Source organism: Mirounga leonina, unplaced genomic scaffold (assembly GCF_011800145.1).
Source record: "Mirounga leonina isolate KUSES-001 unplaced genomic scaffold, KU_Mleo_1.0 Mir_83, whole genome shotgun sequence".
Classification (NCBI taxonomy): Eukaryota; Metazoa; Chordata; class Mammalia; order Carnivora; family Phocidae; genus Mirounga; species Mirounga leonina.
In genome coordinates, this window is record NW_023270826.1 from 1,236,122 (window position 1) to 1,257,990 (window position 21,869).

Below are 21,869 nucleotides of genomic sequence, written 5' to 3' on the forward strand. Positions count from 1 at the left end.
TACCTTAAAAAAATAAAATCTGAAAGAAAGAGAGGGAAAGAGAAAGAAAGAAGGGAAGGAAGAAAGAAAAAGAGAGGAAGGAAGAAAGAAGGAGAAAGAAAAAATGTAGATTGGAAAAAAAAATTTTCTAAAATGTCCAAAAACCTATAAGGAGGAAAAAAAAAAAAACTTTAAAAATGATCCTTAGGCAGACTTCTACTTCTGGGATAAAGAAGTAAGTAAGCATCCTTTTCCCTAATCCTCCTGCTATAAAACTAAAAACTAAAACCCCTGGATGTTATGTATAAAGCAAACTTAAGCCTGAAAGTTGGAGAGGAGGCAGACTGACTGGGGACCTTGGGATCTGAGGAAAGAGTGATGAGTTCCCTGGGTTTTGTTTTTGGCTCATATATCCAGACGATACTGAAGAAGCCGGCATCTGGAAATTCTAAATGGCACAAACAAAACAAAAGCCACGACAAAAGCTTTTCCTAGCCAAAGGACTGGCAAAGGAACAGCCTAGTAAGACAAAGCATTTGGACAATAACACTCCATTCCAGCCAAACACCACAGACAAAAACTGGCCTTACCCACACACCCAGCAAAAATCAAGTGGGGAGCCTAGACTTCCACCCTCATTAGGATAAAATGAGGTGCCCCAACACCCCCACTGAAGCCGTGTGAGTGGAGACTCAGAAGGGAGCCTGGACTTTCATCCCCACCAGTCAGTAGTGACGTACTTCCCTGCTCCCCCACAGCGTCAGTGGAGACCAGGAGGCGCCTAGCCTCACACCACTGGCCAGCAATAATGGGAACCCCATTTCTGGTGTCATAAGAGGCTGAGTGGGAAATTTGGATTTCTACTGCATCTGGCAATTACAAGGCAGTTCCCAGGCTTTCCCTGCCAGTGGGATCAGAGAAAGCCAGCGAAGCAAGAAGATTTAAATAAGGTCCAGAGTCATAATACGAAAATGTCCATGTTTCAGTCGAAAATTACACCACGAACTAGGAAGATCTCAAACTGAATGAAAAAGAGAAAGATGCCAACACCAAGATGACAAAACTATGTGACAAAGATTTTAAAGCATCCATGATAGGGGCACCTGGGTGGCTCAGTTAAGCGTCTGAATCTTTGTTTCCACTCAGGTCATGATTCCGTGGTGAAGAGGTCGAGCCCCGCATGGAGCCCCACGTTGGGCTTCATCCTCATCTGAAAGTCTGCTTCCCCTTCTTCCCTCCACCTGAATTCTCTCTGCCTCTGAAATAACTAAATCTAAAAAAAGAAAAATATAAAGCACCATGATAAGAATGCTTCAGTGAGCAACTACAAACACACCTGAAACAGTTTCAGTTTTCTATTGCTGCTGTAACAAATTGCCACAAATTTAGCAGCTTAGATGATATAAGCTTGTTAGTTGTGGGTTAGAAGTCTGACACAAATCTCATGGGCTAAAATAAAGTTTTCAGAGAACTGCTTTCCTTCCTGAAGTCTCTAGGAAAGAACCATTTCCGTGCTCTTTCCAGCTTCTAGAGGTCACCCACATTCCTTGGCTCATGGCCCCCTTCATCTTCAAATCTACCAACATAACATTTCTCTGTGCCTTTCTTCAATAATCACATCTTCCTCTAACCACTGCCAGGGAATTTTCTCTGATTTTAAAGACCCATTTGAGTAGATTATATCTGCCCACACAACTAGGAAAATCTTCCCATTCAAGGTCCTTGAGTTAATCGCATTTTAGAAGTCTCTTTTGCCATGTAAAGTAACATATTCATAGGGATTCCAGGGATTGGGACGCGTACATCTTTGGAGAAGGAACAGAAAAGAAAAAAAAAGGTAGACATAAACCCTAACAAAGCAATAATTATATGCTTTTTTTTTTTGGACAGAGGCTGCGAGAGAGGGAACACAAGCAGGGGGAGTGGGAGAGGGAGAAGCAGGCTTCCCGCTGAGCAGGGAGCCCGATGCGGGGCTTGATCCCAGGACCGTGGGATCATGACCCGAGCCACCCAGGCTTAATCTATACCGATTAAAAAAATAGAACAACGGGGCGCCTGGGTGGCTCAGATGGTTAAGCGTCTGCCTTCAGCTCAGGTCATGATCCCAGGGTCCTGGGATTGAGCCCCACATCGGGCTTCTGGCTCAGCGAGGAGCCTGCTTCTCCCTCTGCCTCTGCCTCTCTCCCTGCTCATGCTTTCTCTCTCTCTCTGTATCTCTGTGTCTCAAATGAGTAAATAAAATCTTTAAAAAAAAAAAAATAGAACAACAACAAAAGAAATTGGCCAGGGCTGGGAGGGAGAGAGTAAAAGAGGGTTGAATAGAACACAGGGGCTTTTTAGGGCAGTGAAACTATTCTGTATGATTCTGTAATGGTGGCTGTATTTCATTATAGATTTGTTAAAACCCATAGAATGTACAACACAAAGAATGAATCCTGATGTAAACTATGGGCTTTAGTTAATAATAAGGTATCAAGGGCGCCTGAGTGGCTCAGTTGGTTGGGCGACTGCCTTCGGCTCAGGTCATGATCCTGGAGTCCCGGGATCGAGTCCCGCATCGGGCTGGCTGCTCAGCAGGGAATCTGCTTCTCCCTCTGACCCTCCTCCCTCTCATGCTGTCTCTTATTCTCTCTGTCTCAAATAAATAAATAAAATCTTTTTAAAAAAAATAATAAGGTATCAATATTGGTTTATCAGTTATAACAAATGTAGCACACTAATGGAAGATGTTACTAAGAGCGAAAACTGGGGATGGGGATTAGGAAGTATATGAGAACTCTCTACTTTCCGCTCTAGTTTTATGTAAACCTAAAAGTGTTCAAATAAATAATCTACTAATTAAAAAGAGAGATTGACAAAATGGATTAAGACACATGGCCAAATTATATGCAGTCTACAAGAAACACACTTCAAATTTAACTATATGGGTAGCTTGAAAGTAAAAGGATGGAAAAAGATAAAGCATGTAAACATTGATTAAAGAAAATCAGGAGTGGCTATATAAATCAATATCAGGTAAAATAGACTTAAGAACAATGAAGGTTACCAAAGACAGGAAGGGACATTACATGATAATAAAGGGATCAATACACCAAGAATGGTGATTCTAAATGTGTATGCATTTAGGGATGCAAAACATGTGGAAACGAAAACTGATAGAACTGAAAGGAGAAATAGACAAATCCATAGTTACAGGTGGAGACTTCACCCCTCCTCTCTCAACAATTAATAATAGGACAACTAGGCAGAAAATCAGCAAGTATATAACACCATCAATCAATAGGATCTACTCAACATTCATGGAGCCCTCCACCCAACAACAGTGGAATACATATTCTCACATACTCTCAAAGATAGATCATATCCAGAGCCAGAAGCCTCCATTTCAACTCAGTTTTTTTTCTCTCTAAAGTCTAAACCAACTCTGTCAGAGTCTGCAAAGTACTCTCATTGTTTAACTTACTGGGTGGCCTAACAATGCCATCTTTTAGAACAAAGATAAATGGTCCACCAGTCCAGACCATCTCTTGACAATTTCTTGGAGAGAAATGAACAAACTACAAATCAAAAGAACATCTGGAAATCCATCCTGTATAATAGAAAGCAAGAGATCTATAACTACTGCAAGTTAGAAGTTGATGGACTCGCTATGGCTACATCTGGTAGAATTAGAGAAAGCGTGTTGAGAGTTCACATATGTTAGGAATCCCAGCAGATCAAAGACTCTTAGCTTGAACTTTTTTCTACTGGATCTAAAAACATCTACCACTGCCCCCACCCAAATGTGAAAGAAGCCCTTCGTCTCTAAATGTGCATGTTACTTTGAAGGTAGGAATTCCAAGGGCAGAATCTTAAAGAGCTAACTTTTTGAGATGAAGCTTTAGCAAAAGTATTTTACTTAGATAAATAATGCAATTATCACATTTTTTTAAATGTTCTGACCTATGGCCAAAAAATAAATGACCAAGAAGAGCAGGGTCTAAAAATCTTTTAATAAATGTAAAATACTCCTTTGGTTATTCCTATTTGTAGAAGATAATGGGCCTCATTCTTCAAATTTAGGTCAAAAATATGCCTCCACATAGCAAAGGCAAGCTGTCCTCATTGGTTTGGAAAGAACTTTCCTGGGATAAAAATTGTCATAGGACGCAGCCAACCACACAGGCATTCCTTCTTGACCATCTCTGGATAGCCCAATAAAAGCCTGTTCTCTGGTGCTCTTCTCTGGTGGTGTTTCAGAGTCACCCAGGGATTAGAAGCCTAAATACAAAGAATAAAACTTTACAATTATTTGAAGAATATATAGGAAAATATTTTTATATCAAGATTGAAAAGGATTTCATCTCTATATTATATATATGCTTTTTTTATTATGGGCAAATTTTAACATACACAAATTAGATAGAATGAACTTCCGTGTGGGGCGCCTGGGTGGCTCAGTCGGTTAAGCGTCTGCCTTCGGCTCAGGCCATGGTCCCAAGAGCCTGGTATCGAGTCCTACATGGGGCTCCCTGCTCAGCGGGGAGTTGGCTTCTCCCTCTGCCTGCCGCTCCCCTCTGCCTGTGCTCTCCTGTTCTGGCTCTCTGACAAATAAATAAACAAAACCTTAAAAAAAAAAAAAAAAAGGAACGAACTTCCTCATCACACTACTTCATCTGTAAATATTTCAGAATGTATCTCTAAAAGGAAAGGGACCCTAAACAAAAATCACCTCAATATCATTACATTAAAAAGACTAATACTGATTCCTTAAGCTCATCAAATATCTAGTGGGGAAGGATTTCTTGAAAGAAAGGAGAAAAGATGGGAAGAAGGAGGAAGTAGGGAGGAGAAGGAGGAGAAGTGTAGGGGGAGGAAGATGGGAGGGAGGGATCAAGGAAGGAAGGGGGAAGACAAACCATAAACATAAAAGAAAAGGCACAAACCTAAAGGAATAACTTGATACATTCTTTTTTTTTTTTTAAGATTTTTATTTATTTATTTGACAGAGACACAGCGAGAGAGGGAACACAAGCAGGGGGAGTAGGAGAGGGAGAAGCAGGCTCCCTGCTCGGCCGAGCAGGGAGCCCAATATGGGAGCTGATCCCAGGACCCTTAACGCTTAACGACTGAGCCACCCAGGTGCCCCTGATACATTCTATCACATAATTTTTCTAACTCCTTAGGAGACACCAAAAACAAAATGAAAAAATGGCCCAGAGAATGGGAGAAGATAGTGGGGCGCCTGGGTCTCTCTGACAAATAAAAAAATAAAAAATTTAATCTTTTAAATTTAAAAAAATTTAAAAAAATTATTTAAAATTTAAAAATTTTATTTAAAATTAAAAAAATATTTGCAATGCATATTCCAACAGACAAAAATCTGGTATACTGAACACATAAAGAATTGCTACAAATAAGGAAAAGAAAGATAACTCTACAGAAAATTTTATAAAGTATGTGAGCTGGCATAAATATGTAGACAGAGTTTGCGGAGGGAGAAACAATTTAAGTCATTGAAAGACACCTGCCTCTGCTTTGGTTCTTGATTGGCCTCTAGCCCTGGGGCAAAATTGTCTGTTAGGGAGGAAAGCGCAGGAGTCCCTAATTAATTAGAGTTTCGAAATTTAAACCTAAGACATTGTGATAATTAAACAAGTAACTGATAGAATCACTTTAGGTTAAATGTCTAGATTTTTTAACTATTATTTTACTAGAAGATACTATAATTTACTCCATGTCACTCTTCTTATTTTAAACCTTTTAATAGCTTCCTGTAACACAGAATAAAACCCGAAGGTCCTTAACAGTAGAAGCTGCCAAATTTTCTCTGTTCAAGGTGCCCTTAGTATCCCAGTAATTGTTTTCAAGGTACTCTTAGGCCCAAAGAAATACCTAACAGTTCTGTTTATTAAGCAAAGTCCAAGTGACTTAATATTTATGTCCTAAGAGCGCCTGCGGGGCGCTACATAACTTCTCAAACCTTGGCATCAGATTGTACACAACCACCCTCGTTTCCTGCTCCACACGGATTCTCTCGAGGGAGTAGCTTTTTAATCCCACCAACAGCGGAAAACTCATCCAAAGGAACCGCGGATCTGAAGTTGAAAGTGTAAACGCTCGAGCTGGTAAGTTCCCGCGGTGTCCGAGAGATGTCGCTGTGTTTCCCTTAAAACCGAAAGCCTCCGCCCCTCGCCCAGGGAGTTTGCTGGGACCCCGGGGGGAGCTTCAACCCAGGGTTTGGGACAAGTTTATAGTTGCTGCATTAGTTGGCCCCTAACCACTTCAGCCTCATTTTGTTGTGCTCTCCTTCTTGTCTGCTACACTGTAGCTTCACTGGCTTTTTCTTTTCCCCAAAAGACCGAGCCTCTTTTTCATGCTGTTGTCTTTGGAATGCTCTTCAAGATGAGAAATCTTCCTTAAGTCCCCTGCTATTTTTTCAACAGACTTTAAGCTGCATGAAAGCAGGGACCATGTTTGTTTTCTTCATCTTCTGTCCGGTGCCTAGCACAATTCTTGGCACATACTTAAAAACATCAAAGAATAAAAAGAAAAAGCTATGTATATGCTATTGATATTTTTTCAAGAGTTTGCTTGTTTGTTTGTTTGAGAGAGAGTGCACAAGCAGGGCGAGGAGTAGAGGGGGAAACAACCTCCAGCTGACTCCCCTGCTGAGCCCCAGGTCCCCCACACCCTGAGATCGTGACCTGAGCCAAAACCAAGAGTCACCCAGGTGCCCCTACTGATATATTTGTTTAGAGATTAATTTTAAGACCTGCCATCAAAGTGTGAAAGGCAAGAGAAATTGCTTTCTTATTAGTTCAATTTGTCAGTAAGCAATTATAAATCTAAAAATTGATAGCAGTTTTTAATGTGATTGCTAGTGTACCTATAATGGCATTTAAAAAACAAATTTGAGCTCTACATGTAAAGCTGGAATTACAAAACTCTTTTTTTTTTTAAGATTTTATTTATTTGAGAGAGTACATGAGAGGGGGGAGGGCCAGAGGGAGAAGTAGACTCCCCGCTGAGCAGGGAGCCCGATGTGGGACTCGATCCCGGGACTCCAGGATCATGACCTGAACTGAAGGCAATCGCCTAACCGACTGAGCCACCCAGGCACCTGGAATTACAAAACTCTTAGGGAAAAAATGGGAGAAAATCTTTATAAACATAGGTGAGGCAATGGTTTCTTAGATATAACACCAAAAGCACAGGAAACAAAAGGAACACTAGATAAACTAGACTTCATCACATTTTCAAAGTTTTCTGCTTCTAAGGACATCACTGAAAAGCTGAAAAGACAACCCACAACCCACAGAATGAGAAATTTTTTTGTAAATCATATACCTAATAAGGGACTTGGATCCAAAGTATATAAAGAACTCTAACAACTTAATAAAAAGACAAATAACCAATTTAAAAAATGAACTGGGAAGTGGGCACCCAGGTGGCTCAGTCGGTTAAGCATCTGCCTTCAGCTCAGGTCATGATCCCAGGGTCCTGGGATCGAGCCCCACATGGGGCTCCCTGCTCAGCGGAGAGTCTGCTTCTCCCTTTCTCTCTCCCTTGCCCATCCCCCTGCTTGTGCTGCTCTTTCTCTCAAGTAAATAAAATCTTTTTTAAATTTTTAAAAAATGAAAAATGAACTGAGGGTATTAACAGATATTTCTCCAAAGAAGATACACAAATGGCCAATAAGCACATGAAAAGACGCTCAATATCATCAGCTATGAGGGAAATGCAAATCAAAACCACAAGGAGGTACCACTTCACACTCACTCAGATGGCTAAAATAAAAAAAGACAAACAAGGGGCGCCTGGGTGGCTCAGTCGTTAAGCGTCTGCCTGTCTGCCTCAGGCTCAGGTCATGATCCCTGGGCCCTGGGATCGAGTCCCACATCGGGCTCCCTGCTCTGCGTGAAGCCTGCTTCTCCCTCTCCCACTCGCCCACTTGTGTTCCCTCTCTCGCTGTGTCTCTCTCTGTCAAATAAATAAATAAAATCTTTAAAAAAAAAAGACAAACAATAACAAGTGTTGGTAAGGATGTAGAGAAATTGGAACATTGTGAATGAGATTATAAAATGGGGTGGCCACTTTCGAAAAGTTTGGCGGCTCCCCAAAATGTTAAATGTGAAGTTACCATACGACCCAGTAATTCCACTCCCAGGTATATACACCAAAGAAATGAAAATAAATAAGTGTTCACACAAAAATGTGTACATGAGTGTTTATGGCAACATTATTCACAATAACCAAAAAGTGCAAACAGCTGAAAGGCCCATCAACTAATGAATGGATAAAGGAAATGTGTTATATCCATACAACCATTATTTGACCCTAAAAAAGAACAAAGTACTGACATATGGCACAACATGGATGAACCTTGAAAATGTTATTCGAAGTGAAAGAAGCCAGTCACAAAAAACTATGTATTATATGATTGCATTCATATGAAATGTCCACAACAGGGAAATCCTCCCAGATTAGTGGTTGCCAGGGCCTGAGGGGAGGCGGGAATGTGGAATGACTGCTCAAAATGGTTGTGGAGTTTTCCTTTGGGATCCATAAAAATGTTCTAAACTTAGATTGCATGATGGTTGCACAACTGTGAATATACTAAAAACCACTGAGTGGTACACCTTGAAAGGGTGAATTTTATGATATGTGAATAATATCTCAATATAGCTGTTATAAAAAAAAATAATTGAAAAATCTTTGTTGTCTTTCTCATTGCCTGTAGAATACTGTTGTGGCTTTGTACATTCGGTTCCCTCTGCTTTGCATGCCCTTTATCCTATCTGCCTAGTGACCTTGCACTTGTCCCTTTGGACCCAATTCCCTCCAGACTGAGCTGGTGGCCCTCCTTTGTGCTCCCAACCCATGCAACTCTTCCATAGACATTGGCTTCCTTGCTGTAATTTCACAGAATTCACTCTTTTCCAGGCGGGAATTATGTTATTTTTATCTCTGCATTCTCAGCTTCTAGCAGAGGTGCTCAATAAATGAAACAAAAGAACGAGTGACTGAGTAAGCTTTTGTCATTCTTGATTTAGTTTTTGTTCTCTTGCCTACTCTTATTCACGTCTGTTAACATAATAGTTTTCGGATGGAATGCTTTTCGTGTCTATATGATTTCTGTAACCTAAAACTCTACAGCTTTGGTGGGGACACTTGGCTGGCTCAGTCAGTAGAGCATGCTACTCTTTTTTTTTTTTTAAGATTTTATTTATTTATTTGACAGAGAGAGAGAGAGTGAGAGAAGGAACACAAGCAGGGGGATTGTGAGAGGGAGAAGCAGGCCTCCCGTGGAGCAGGGAGCCCGATGGGGGGCTCGATCCCAGGACCCCGGGATCATGACCCAAGCGGAAGGCAGACGCCTGACTGAGCCACCCAGGCACCCCGAGCATGCTACTCTTGATCTCGGGGTTGTAAGTTCGAGTCCCACACTGGGTGTGGAGATTATTTAAAAATAAAATCTAAAAAAAATAAATAAAATAAAGAATAAAAATCTACAGCTCTTGTAATAAAGTACGCTAAACAAAGGATTTCCACCTTAAATAAATTACAAGCAAGTTTCTTTTCTCAGATGCTGTTTTTGTAGGTGTTGTATAATTTAGGTAACCAGTTGCTACTTATTCTCATGATTCGATTAGTAGCAAATCAATGATAGGTGAATCTGATAAATGTGTCTGTGAGTTAATAAACTGAAACTAGCAGGGCACCTGGGTCGCTCAGTCAGTTAAGTGTCCAGCTCTTGATTTCAGCTTAGGTCATGATCTCAGGGCTGTGAGATCGAGCCCCACATCCAGCTCCACGCTCAGCGAGGGGTCTACTTGAGATTCTCTCTCGCTCTCCCTCTGCCCCTCCTCCTGCGCACACACGTGCTCTCGCTCTAAAATAGATAAATCTTTTTCAAACATACTTTAAAATAAATAAATCAAAACTAGCATCTATGAATACAGAGTTTGCAACTGTTTCAAACATTTCACTACTTCCTGCCCTGCACTGCGGGACTCTACCTCACTGCTTCATCATGTGACGTAAACTGCTAAGTTCCTTTACTGTGAGGTCATGTTCCTAAGTTAGAAAGAACTAGAAATGAGACGTGTAAGACCCAAACTGAGTTTTGTGGATCAGAGAGTGAGTCACAGAGATCAGACTCTGACACACATCTCCCACTATGTTTATTTTCTCCTTCTAAGTTCCAACTCGAATTTAGAAAAATACTTGACTTGCCTCCTTACCAGTCTTTTAGCTCAGGCGTGGGTTAGGAGAGATGTCAGAATAAAGAAGGCATGTGGGTAGAAAGGTACATTTTGAAGTGGCAAATGTCTTTACGCTTACATTTGTCTTTGTCAGGAAGTAGCTGTGGGAGCTGTGATGTGTCTTGACAGTGAATGGGGCCAGGATAGAATTTGTCTGCATAATCTTTCAGATTCATTGGTTTCGACAGGACTTGAAAAATGACTCTAAACTTTTATATGCCACAGAAAATCCGGCTAGTTTGTTTCTTGGGAGACTATGCATCGGGGATGTTCACTTTTCCGATTTTCTAAGGTATCTTGAATAAACCAACTTAAGCTAAGCCTTACAAATCAATACCCATGAGACCTGGGATTGCTTCACGACTGCCACCTGTGAGTTGGTGTAGGGAAGGAAAACTTCCTTTCTCCCCTTCTAGATTCTTTGGCTGGCCTAATCATTCAATGGACATAAAACAGATTAACAAGAGAAAAACAAACTTAATTTCATACACAGGAGCTCATAGAAATGTGAAACTCAAGGCAGGCAGCTTTCATCCCTTTTAAGCAAAGAAATGATAAACGTGTGAGCAATTACCAAGACAAAGAAGCGTGACCTGAGGGTACCTAACTAGTGAGGAAGTAACAAGCGTTGTTTATACAGCTTTCTTGGCCCTGAATTTGCTATCTCTGGTGATAGGATGTCTCTTTACCTCCTGGTACAGGAAGGGTACCTTTCACAGAGGAGATTATTTCCTGCCTTCAGGGGGACAAAGGATGATCAGTGCGTGCTGTTTGCACTGGATGTTTCTTTTTTTTTTAATTTATTATTTTTTTTAATTTATTTATTTGACAGATAGCACAAGTAGGCAGAGCGGCAGGCAGAGGGAAAGGAAGAAAAGCAGGCTCTCCGCTGAGCAGGGATGCACTGGATGTTTCTTAAGTAACTTTAACTTAAAATAATCAATATGCCAAAGTGGCATATTTGGGGGCAGCCTGCCCTGAACCCCATCATTGGTAAAATCATGCTCTCACCTTCACTCCACACTGTTACTAACAATGGCTGTTAGGGTTCCTATTCTTGTACTGGAAAGAGTTTTACGTACTTTATCTCACCTGATCCTCACCGTAATTCCGAGAGCGAGGAGATGACATAATCCCCTTTTCACACAGGAAGAAACAGCCTCAGAGCAGCGAAGTAAATGGCCCAAGACTGTGCCACTACCATGTGTCAGAGCTAAGATTCCATTCAGATCCATCCTCTGTGAGGCCACTCTGACGTAGTCCTAATGCGGTGCACCGCTGCCCTCCACGTGTGGTCCAGCAAATGGAAAACTGGAGCTGAGATGTGAGTTCTAGAACTGGATTGTTTAGGGTCCTTCTGTCCCACCTGTTATTTGTTTGGGCTTGAAATTGCTAAAGGGAACAGATGTGGTGTGGTAGGCAGAATAATGGCCCTGGTTAAAAAACAAAATTCAAGGAGCGCCTGGGTGGTTCAGTCCTTAAGCGTCTGCCTTTGGCTCAGGTCATGATCCCGGGGTCCTGGGATCGAGCCCCACATCGGGCTCCCTGCTCCGCGGGAAGCCTGCTTCTCCCTCTCCCACTCCCCCTGCTTGTGTTCCCTCTCTCGCTGTGTCTCTCTCTGTCAAATAAATAAATAAAATCTTAAAAAAAAAATTGAAGTAAGTTTGAAGATCTAATTGGCTTTATTAAATGATTCATGAATCCAGCAGCATCCCTCTAGCAAGTACGGAGATGTTCTGAGGAGTTGTACAAAGTGGAAGGTTTTTATAGAAGAAAGTGGGGCAAGGGAGTTATTAGCAAAAGGAAGGTCTGTTGCAGGCCAGGACATCTTCTGGGCGGGAGGCACAGTAGGATTTGTATCATGCAGACCACCTCACTGGTGCTGATCAGAAAATTCCAGATTGACTTTGAAGAATTCATATTCCTGGGATATGTTGAAACCATAATTCTTGGTTTGCTGTCACAGGGTGCGGGGGGCCAAATGACTCTATCTGGGGCTTGTTGTTTCTTTCTTTTTTTTTTAAACATCCCCAAAGGATGGCCCTGTTTTAAGTCCCAGAACCTTTGACTATGCTACCTTAACAGCAAAAGAGACTTTGCAGATGTGATTAAGTTAATGATTTTGAGCTGGGAGATTATCCTAAATTATCCAGCGGGTCCAAAATAATCACAATGGGCCTCAGGAGTAAAAGAGGGAGGCAGGAGAGAATCAGAGACTTGACGACTGAAGCTGTCTGGGGGCCATAAGCGAAGGAATGTGGGCAGCCTCTAGAAGCTGGAAAGGACAAGGAAAAGAATTTTCTTCCCGTAGCTCCAAAAGCAAGTAGGGCTGCCTTCACCTTGATTTTAGCCCTGCAGGACTCATTTCTGACTTCTGACCTCTGGAATTGTAACACAATAAACTTGTATTAAGCCACTAAATTCACAGGAGTTTGCTATGGCAGCCATGGGAAACTAATACATGTTGATGTAGGAAAAACGTGAGGGTTCAGAGCCCACCGCCAAGAACGCATTCTTGAGACGTCTTTGGTGCAAGAGGTGGTTTTATTAAAGCACAAGGACAGGACCCGTGGGTAGGAAGAGCTGCACCGGGGTCATGAGGAGCGGCCCATTATATACTTTCAAGTTGGGAAAGAGTTAGAGATAGCGTTAAGTCTCTAAGGAATTTTGGAAGCAAGGTTTCCAGGACCGTGAGGGGGCTACCTATATGCTAGGCAAAGGTCATTTTAAAAAAGATTTTATTTATTTATTTATTTATTTATTTATTTATTTATTTATTTATTTGAGAGAGAGAGAGAGAGAGTGTGCGCACGCGCACGGGGGTGGGAGGAGAAAAAAGGAGGAGGGGGAGAGGGAAAGCAGACTCCCTGCTGAGCAGGGAGCCCAATGTGGTGCTTGATCACGGGACTCTGGGATCATGACTTGAGCTGAAGGCAGACGCTTAACCAACTGAGTCACCCAGGTGCCCCAGAAAAGGTCATTTATTACTGTCTAATAAAACCTGAGTCATGATGTATATCGGTGGGTCATATGCCTGGGGGATGATTGCCAACATGTATCTTGGGAGGGGGATAGAGATAAAGGAAGTGTCCAAAGGAATTTTTATATGTTAAAGTAGACTTACAGGATTCTGGGGGTCAGGCTAAGATTGTCTTTTGCCCTTAGCAAAGTATTAACACTGAAGCAGCTGAGTCCCTAGAGGAATGTCACTCTGCCTGTTTCAAGGACGTGTCAATGCGCTGTAAGTAGTAAGGAAATTTAATAATTTTTCTTCTGCCTTTGTTTCCCACATATATGATGTCTGACACTCAGATCCCTCCACTACACAGGATCCAAAATTCATGCAGCAATTCTTGGTAATGCCATCCCTTTACCAAGTGGTGGTAGGTTCTGGTTATAAATAACAGACATGAAGAAAAGGAGTTGCTACTGGCCCTGAGGTTCTAAGTGCCAGCCTCACAAGGGCATGTGGAAAGACCTCACAGTCTTCAAGAGCTTCCTTTTTGCTCTCTTTATAGCACTAAAGCATCTTAAATCTATTACTTCATTATCTATTGAGCACCTACTATATTCCAGGTTCCAGAAATTCAAAGACTGAGTAGGACTCAGCTCCTTAAGGAATTTAGAACCTAGCACTGGGCAGAACACATAAACAAACTAGTACAATGCAACAAGATATGTGCAAAGACAAAAATATCTTTGGGAAAAGAATTCTAGTGTATGGAAAATATCAACTCTGCCAGTGGGTGGTGGGGTGGGGGAGAGGGAGTAAGGGTTTGGAAAGGGTTTGATGTCACAGCTGGGGGTGACTAACATCTTCGGAATCCCCAATTTTGATGGCAGTTCTGACACCTAATTTAGGTCCCTGTCTCCAGACCTGGCCTCTGTCAGGGTTGTAGACTCTATGGAATCTCTTTGTTTCAAATTTCAAGCTGTGGAGGGAGGGAGACCCTGAGAGGAAGAGTCCAGGAAGGAGAAGAGTGCCTGATACCCAGACGAGCAAATGTTTGGAGGACTGGAGATCCATTCTCCATGATTTCCATGGAACTTCAAGAGAGATAAAGAAAGCGAAAGGTTTTGCAGGCATTGAGAATAAGTAGCCCTAAGATGTGCCACTTTGGCATGCAGATTATTTTGAGCTAAAAATAATCAAGGACCAAAAGACACAGGAAGAAATTCTGAGCTTCCCCTCTAGCTGCCTAAAGGAATTTAGATAGAGGATCTACTCAAGGAACAGAGCCATCACCACAGAGAACTACATTAAAATATGAACTAGGCGTAATAGAGAGAAAACTAGCAAGGCCTATTTGATCAAAGCCCTCTCTATGTCCCATTGTTTCTGGACGGCCCAGCAAACTTTTTTTTTTTTTTTTTTTTTACCATTTACTCTTTCTTTTCTTCCTGTGAATTGTCTTCCTTTCCTTTGAAGCCCCAGACTCCTACCCCTTCTCCTTAGTTTAGGATGACATATATGCCTCTGTTTGGGGGCACCTGTGGCTAGCTCAGTTGATAGAGCATGAGGCTCTTGATCTCAGAATTATGAGTTCAAGTCCCACACTGGGTGTAGAGCTTACTTAAAAAACAAAAACAAGGGCGCCTGGGTGGCTCAGTCGTTAAGCGTCTGCCTTTGGCTCAGGTCATGATCCCAGGGTCCTGGGATCGAGTCCCATATCGGGCTCCTTGCTCCGCGGGAAGCCTGCTTCTCCCTCTCCCACTCCCCCTGCTTGTGTTCCCTCTCAGGCTGTGTCTCTTTCTGTCAAATAAATAAATAAATAAATTCTTTAAAAACAAAAACAAAACCCAAAACATATGTACGTCATTTTTCCTGACTTGTCTTTGGAATCTCATGTTTATTTGGATTCCCTCATGTACAAAATGAAATTTGACTTTCCTCTGTTAATCTGTCTCTTGCCAATCTGATTTTAGACCAGCCAGAAGACCTTAAAGGGCAAAGGAAAGTTTTTCTTCCCCAACAGTTTCACAAATTGTAAAGTACCAGCTAAATATAAAGTATTGTATCCACTTGCTTAGGATTCAGGCTTACACACTGGGAAATTCTGTCTCTAAACTAAGTCAATCTTTCCATTAAGAAAATACACACAAGGGTCACCTGGGTGGCTCAGTCAGTTAAGTGTCTGCCTTTGGCTCAGGTCATCATCCAGGAATCTTGGGGTCAAGCCCTGCATCACATTGAGCTCCCTGCTCAGTGGGGAGTCTGCTTCTCCCTCTCCCTCTGCCCCTACCCCCTCAGCTCATGCTCTCTCTCTCCCCCTCTCAAATAAATAAATAAAATCTTAAAAAAAAAAAAAAGAAAATACACAGAAGCTGTGGACATAAAAACTAGGTCTATGTTTGCTGGGCAATACCTAACATGGTCCATTTAAAATACATTAAATTTGGACACAAGGATTTATCACACAAATTAGGGCATAATCCCTCCTCATTATGACTTTCCATCCCTAAATTTACTTAATCCTGAGAAAATATACACACCATTTCCCAAGAAACACTGGTATACTAGGAAACTGGATTTTAAAGCTGGAAAGGACTTTAAAGATAATTTAATGAGAGCTTTTTTTTTCATGAGAGATAATTTAAAGGTAATTTAGTGAGATGTTGGTGGGGTTGAACGTCCTTCGAGGTTATAGAGATAGGGGTAGTGCCAAGATTAATACCCAAGTCTCCCAACTCCCAGCCCCAAAGTTCTTGCCCACGTGTTGTACTTCTGGCTTAGTTTGTATCAAGGTTTATCTGGACTTACTATTTTGTTCCCAACAGTTTTAGGCAATCACAAGTGTGCTTTTTTAGTGCAAGTCTTTTTCACAAAATAAGTTTATTTATCAGAGCTTTAAATTTCTTTTACCAATTTTACATATGAAGAAAGATAGAAATAGTAAACATTCAGGAGAAAAGGTAGCATAAATCAACCCAAAATAATTAAACACTTCATTAAATCTTTCTTTCATTATAGATAAGTGCATAAAGTGTTTCATTTATAATATTTTCCTATAAACCCATGAAGCATTAAATCTTTGTGAAAATTTTCCTCGAAGTATAAAGTGACATTTTTCTTTTCTTTTTTAAAGATTTTATTTATTTGAGTGAGAGAGAGAGAGATCACGAGCAGGGGTAAGTGTAGAGGGAGAAGCAGACTCCCCGCTGAGCCAGGAGCCTGATGTGGGGCTGATCCCAGGACACCGGGATCACGACCTGAGCCAAAGGCAGACTCTTAAACGACTGAACCACCCAGATGCCCGAGTGACATTTCTTCTATGATAAATAGGATACATGTCTAAGTACCAAAAAGGTTTAGTTAGAGAAGAGGCTTGGCTCAGTTATGCGGGCTTTGCTAGAAGAGGTCGTGATTGCCAAGAAGGAGGAATCTCTACTCTTGGGTCCATTTATTTGATATCAGCTGTCATAGCTGGGGCTTCACGAAGGAAAGAGTACATCCATATCCTATTAAGTCTAATATGTAAAAGGACATTACCAAGGGATGTTACTACCCAATTTTCCCCCTATTGTTATTATGTCAACCACAGATTTTGGGAAAGTGATTTTCCACTTCAGTTTATCATATTGCTTTTGCTGAGTAATTCAGTCAACTGGGGTAACCCCCTATAGTATTTATTCTCATTTAACTGGAGGAAGAAAACCTAAACAATTCACGGCGTCTCTCAACGTGGGTTTTCCAAAAAAAAACCTCAAAACGTTGGAATCCAGCCCCTTTCGGTGGAAACCACAGGTGACTGACTACAACAAAGACACCTTGGCGCACCGTTCCCCCCGCCGGCCCCCACGCTCGGGAGCAGCGCCCTCGCGGAGGCAGTGTGGAGGCGCCCCTCTGGGAGCCGAGCGCCCTCCCGGCCGGCTGACCAGTGCTGCCCCGAGGCTGGAGGCGGCTGCGCCAGGCCCCCCGGGCCCCCGCCACGCCGCGCAGCCGCCGGGGTCGACTGGGCGCGCGCGCCGGGGTCAGCTCGAGGGCGCGGGCGGGGCCGGGAGGCGGAAGGGCCGGCCCGGGGCGTGCCCACGTGACCGCCTCGCCCGCCGCCCCCCAGCCGCCGCCGCCTCCGCCTCTCGGGCTGCAGCTCCCGGCGTGCCCCGCACTCGCCGCCGCGCGCACGCCCCTCCCTCTCCTCCTGCCAGTGCCTCAGAGCCGGAGTCGGAGCCGCCGCCGCAGCCACAACCGCGGGCACTATGGTAAGGCGGGCGCGCCGCCCCGGGGGGCCGAGGGCCGGGACGCGCCGAGCAAAACCCCCGCGCGGCCCTGCAGGGCCCTGGGAGTGAGGCCGCCATTTTAACCCGATGTACGCCTTAAAGGTGTGGGCTCCAGCGCCTGCGGCCCCGCTGCTCTCTTCTCCAGCCAGCTGGCCGGCCGGGCCTCCCGCCATCAGGCCGGGCCCCGCCGCTCTTGGGATTCCTGAGGGCGAGGAGGACGCGGGTCGGGGGCCGGGGCCGGGGCTTACGCCGGACACGAGGCGTCTGGAGAGGTCGAGGCACTGGGAGCGGCGGCCCGCGGCGCGGGAGGGTCTGCGGGGCTCGTCCCGCGCCTGCCGAGTTTGCGCCGGGCTTCCTTATTTTACTTAGCGCTCGCCTCTGAAATTGGTAAGTGCTCTAAAGCCCTGCCGAAGGCCTTCGGTTGAGGGTCTTGGTGGCTGTAATAAAACCCCTAAGAGGAGATAAAGGAGGGGAGAAGACGCTTCTTTAAAATGCCTTTTCGCCGTAAAAAGCGTTTACACTAGCTCCGTTAGTTTGGAAGTGTCTGCGTTTGAGCTGTGAGGCAATTATGTTGTAGCCGTGGGCGGTTTGGAGTTCACACTTGATTCTCTTTCCTTATGTGGAAACGGCACTGGCTAGGATGACTTTAAAGAAAAAAAATAGTAGAAGCTTTAACTGAAATCCAAAAGTGTTTTTTTAAGGCCTGCAGAGTTGACACAATACAGAAGGTATTTTTGCTGTTGCTCCTGAAGCTCTGACATCACCCAGTGAAATAGGAAACATTTCAGCGATGGGACAGCTTGTATTTGTCCCTTTCCCTCTACCTTCCATTTACTTCAACCTCCAAACCCCTTTAAAAAGGGTGAATGGGGAAGGATGAGTTAGAATCCTTCGGTGCGTCTCGTATAACTGGTATTTAAAATGTGGCAAATCTGATTGGACTGCTTGCGTGGTACGATGCAGTTTTTGATGTCCAGATTAAAGTGAATCCTTCCTAGGCAAACAGTAATTTTGGTTAAAACCGAAATACTTGTTCTGAATTACTGTTCTTTTTTTATTTCAGGCTTCTGGAGTTACAGTGAATGATGAAGTCATCAAAGTTTTTAATGATATGAAAGTAAGGAAATCTTCTACACAAGAGGAGATCAAAAAAAGAAAGAAAGCAGTTCTCTTCTGTTTAAGCGATGACAAAAGACAAATAATTGTAGAGGAAGCAAAGCAGATCTTGGTGGGTGACATTGGTGATACTGTAGAGGACCCCTACACATCTTTTGTGAAGTTGCTACCTCTGAATGATTGCCGATATGCTTTGTACGATGCCACATACGAAACAAAAGAGTCTAAGAAAGAAGACCTAGTATTTATATTCTGGTGTGTAAAAACAAAAGAAAAAGTACTTTTAAAATGCAAGGATTGTTATTAACATAGTCAGTTTTGCCTTTGTTTTTCTTTTAAGTGGGATTCAACAATTGTGTTGTTGTTTTTTTTTTTTCTGTAGGGCTCCTGAAAGTGCACCTTTAAAAAGCAAGATGATTTATGCTAGCTCTAAAGATGCCATTAAAAAGAAATTTACAGGTACAAACATTAAAAATTTTGTGCAGAGGAATTACTCTTTCTTAATTATAATAAGATAATGGGATAATGTTTTTCCTTTTTAGGTATTAAACATGAGTGGCAAGTAAATGGCTTGGATGATATAAAGGACCGTTCAACACTTGGAGAGAAATTGGGAGGCAACGTAGTAGTTTCACTTGAAGGAAAACCCTTATAAAATGACAGTCAAGTGCCATCTGGATCTTAAGGAGCTTCCATTTCTCCAGCTCAATCAATTGAAATAGTATTAGGTGTTTGTTTTTTTGTTTTTTGTTTTTTTTCTTCTTTCTCTTCCCACTGGGTCCTTCCAATACCGTGAATGAAGGAAATATCATTCATGTAAGCAGCCTATCAGTGATTGCCATTAGACTGTTTAATACTGTTATTTTTATGTAGAACCCAAGGAATGCCTTCCCATCATATTTTAGCCAAAACAACTGGTTATATGCCTCCCTTGCAGCAAGCACTACAATGAAAGTGATTGTCAATGTGAATAGCTTAGAATACTGCAAAGGGTAAGCTGATTGAATGCCTTGAAAGTATTATCCACTGGTCAGATGGTAAACTTTATTCAGTATTACTATTTATAGTTGCACTTGATTGCAGTTCTGTGAGGCTCAAGCATTCATACACCTCACCTGCCTTGGCAAGCCTATTTTTGTGACATGGCAGCACAGATATAACACTATGCATTTGAAAGCACTTTTTTTGTAATGAGTTTAGCCCCCTACCCCCCCGAAAAGGAATGCCAATTAAGTTTTGTTAACTGTGTCATCAACTTATCCTAGTACCTCAGTATTCATTCCTGTTACCTGCGTATCTTAAAAGAAATAGCTGTTACTAATGCCTTTTTGTTTTCCATTGAGTGTACACTACTGAATAAGTGTAGGAGTTTACGTTTACCATGTAAGTTTTGCAACACTAAAAATATTTTGAATATCAGTCATGATGGCAATTTCTGTATAAAAGAGCCTTAAATGGAAAATTGTTTTTGAGATCAGACTCCCCACCCTCACAATAATGGCCACGTTGCAATAAAAATTGTGGCATATTACAGAACGTTGCCTTGTTTTCCTTGGACATTTTGCAAAATGTTATGTGAAGCAAATTTTAGGGTAAACAGCTATTATTAATCTTTGCACTGGTCATTTACGAATTTTTTTGTACAACATTCATGATATTTTCCAGTTTGTTGAGTTTAAAAAATATTCTAAAGCCAATTAATAGAAAATATTATTGTTATAGAGGGATACTTTTATAAGCATTACTTTATTTATTTCCTTATATGTTAATATGAAGATCAGAAGTTATTTTTTGCACTTTGACATAAATATTCTTCAATACCAGGTTTGTTCTCTGGGTAAATTAGGGTAGTTATTTTTTAATTCACGTTTGCATTTCTGAGTAATTGAGTAGTAGAAGCAGGGAGCTCTTACTGCATATTTGGTCATAATGAAAATCATTTATAAAATGTCCTTCAAAAGTTAATACTTTTCATGTTTAGGAACTTTTATTTCAGCTATTACTTCTTAATTTATTTTGCAAATTGAAAAAAAAAAATGATGTAGCAGTCTTAAACATTAGTAGTGGGATTTGGCTGTGGTCCAGAGTGCTCTCCTTATAGAGAATTTGATCTGCTCAGTGTGAGCAGTTTGCTGTTAGCCAGAGCTATTTATGGCAAACACATGCTTTTGTATCTTGTCATAGTTATCCACAAATGGCAAAACTGGACTTGATTCTACTGGTATGCAAAACAGGCATGCTAGTAAGCAGTCAATCGTGGCTTAGAACTTAACCCCATAGCTCTGAAGAGTGCTCTTCTCAGAAAACAGGAAACAAAAACTCCCTTTTTTTTTAAATGTGTGAAAGTGATTTGAGTATAATTAGATATTTTCCCAGATTTTCAGAAGATTTTTTTCAGGTGGAAACAAAAATAGGAGTTAAATGTCTAGGCTTCCATTTAAAATTATATGAATGGCTTGGGATCTTTCGCACTGAGCCATCTTATTTCAGGCTTCCAGCTGTCCCTGTGAGTTATCCTGGACGTTTTTCATGGCTTTTTGGTAAGGTTAAACTCATAAGGAAAGTATGACAATAATGACATATACTAAACCGTATGTGTAACTGATTCTTATACCATGGAATTTTTCATTATTTTCCTCATTCTAAAAAATAAGGGACTCTAAATAAGTTATGTAGTATCTCTTATTTTTATAGCTGATTTATCAGCTTTCTTATATGCCTCATATAATAGTTTCAGAGGTCAAATATTGCTTTAAACTGTGGTACTTTGATTTGTTCGACTGACAGAACTGATACTAAGTTCATTTTTGAAATACATCTTTGTGCATAACGCCAAAAATAATGATAAAATTAATGGTTCACATGTTACTTGAGACTAATATGGCATTTGAAGTGATCATTTTATTTTACAGTCATTTACAATGAAACAATGTTCCAGTCAGCTTTAAAAGGTATACGGTGCTAATTAGTAAAATATTGCCCTCAATATTTTACTGCTAGCTTGCAAAATTATAAGTGTTTAAAAAAATAAAATGTATGAAAATATATAAAGCTGTTGAGATGTGTTTACTTATATTTCAGAACATTAAAATTTTAAAAACTAATGTTGCAGATCAAAGAGGCACCATTATCTTTAGTCTTTTTTAGGATTTTAGTTGGTATACTTTGTCATTTGCAGATAACAGTATTCTTTGAAAATTTGTAATTTATAGCGATTAATTTTAACATTTTCAGACAAATGGGAACAGTAGGCATTTGTCCCAAACTGGCTATCATCAGCTGTTGTTTTCAATCATTATCTAAAATAAT

At 41.6% G+C, this 21,869-nt stretch overlaps 1 protein-coding gene across 2 annotated transcripts; it reads left to right on the forward strand.

Moving 5' to 3' along the window:
* Positions 1–17,317: 17,317 nt before the first annotated feature.
* LOC118002823 (cofilin-2) lies at positions 17,318–21,607 on the forward strand. Of its 2 annotated transcripts, none has more exons than XM_034993419.1 (4): positions 17,318–17,426; positions 18,508–18,815; positions 18,943–19,019; positions 19,103–21,607. In XM_034993419.1, exons 1-4 carry the CDS (start codon positions 17,424–17,426, stop codon positions 19,213–19,215), a joined length of 501 nt encoding a protein of 166 aa, XP_034849310.1. In that variant the 5' UTR covers positions 17,318–17,423; the 3' UTR covers positions 19,216–21,607. The 2 variants fall into 2 exon arrangements, with proteins under 2 accessions (XP_034849310.1, XP_034849311.1); XM_034993420.1 differs by lacking the exon at positions 17,318–17,426 and adding an exon at positions 17,722–17,831.
* The last annotated feature ends 262 nt before the right edge of the window (positions 21,608–21,869 follow it).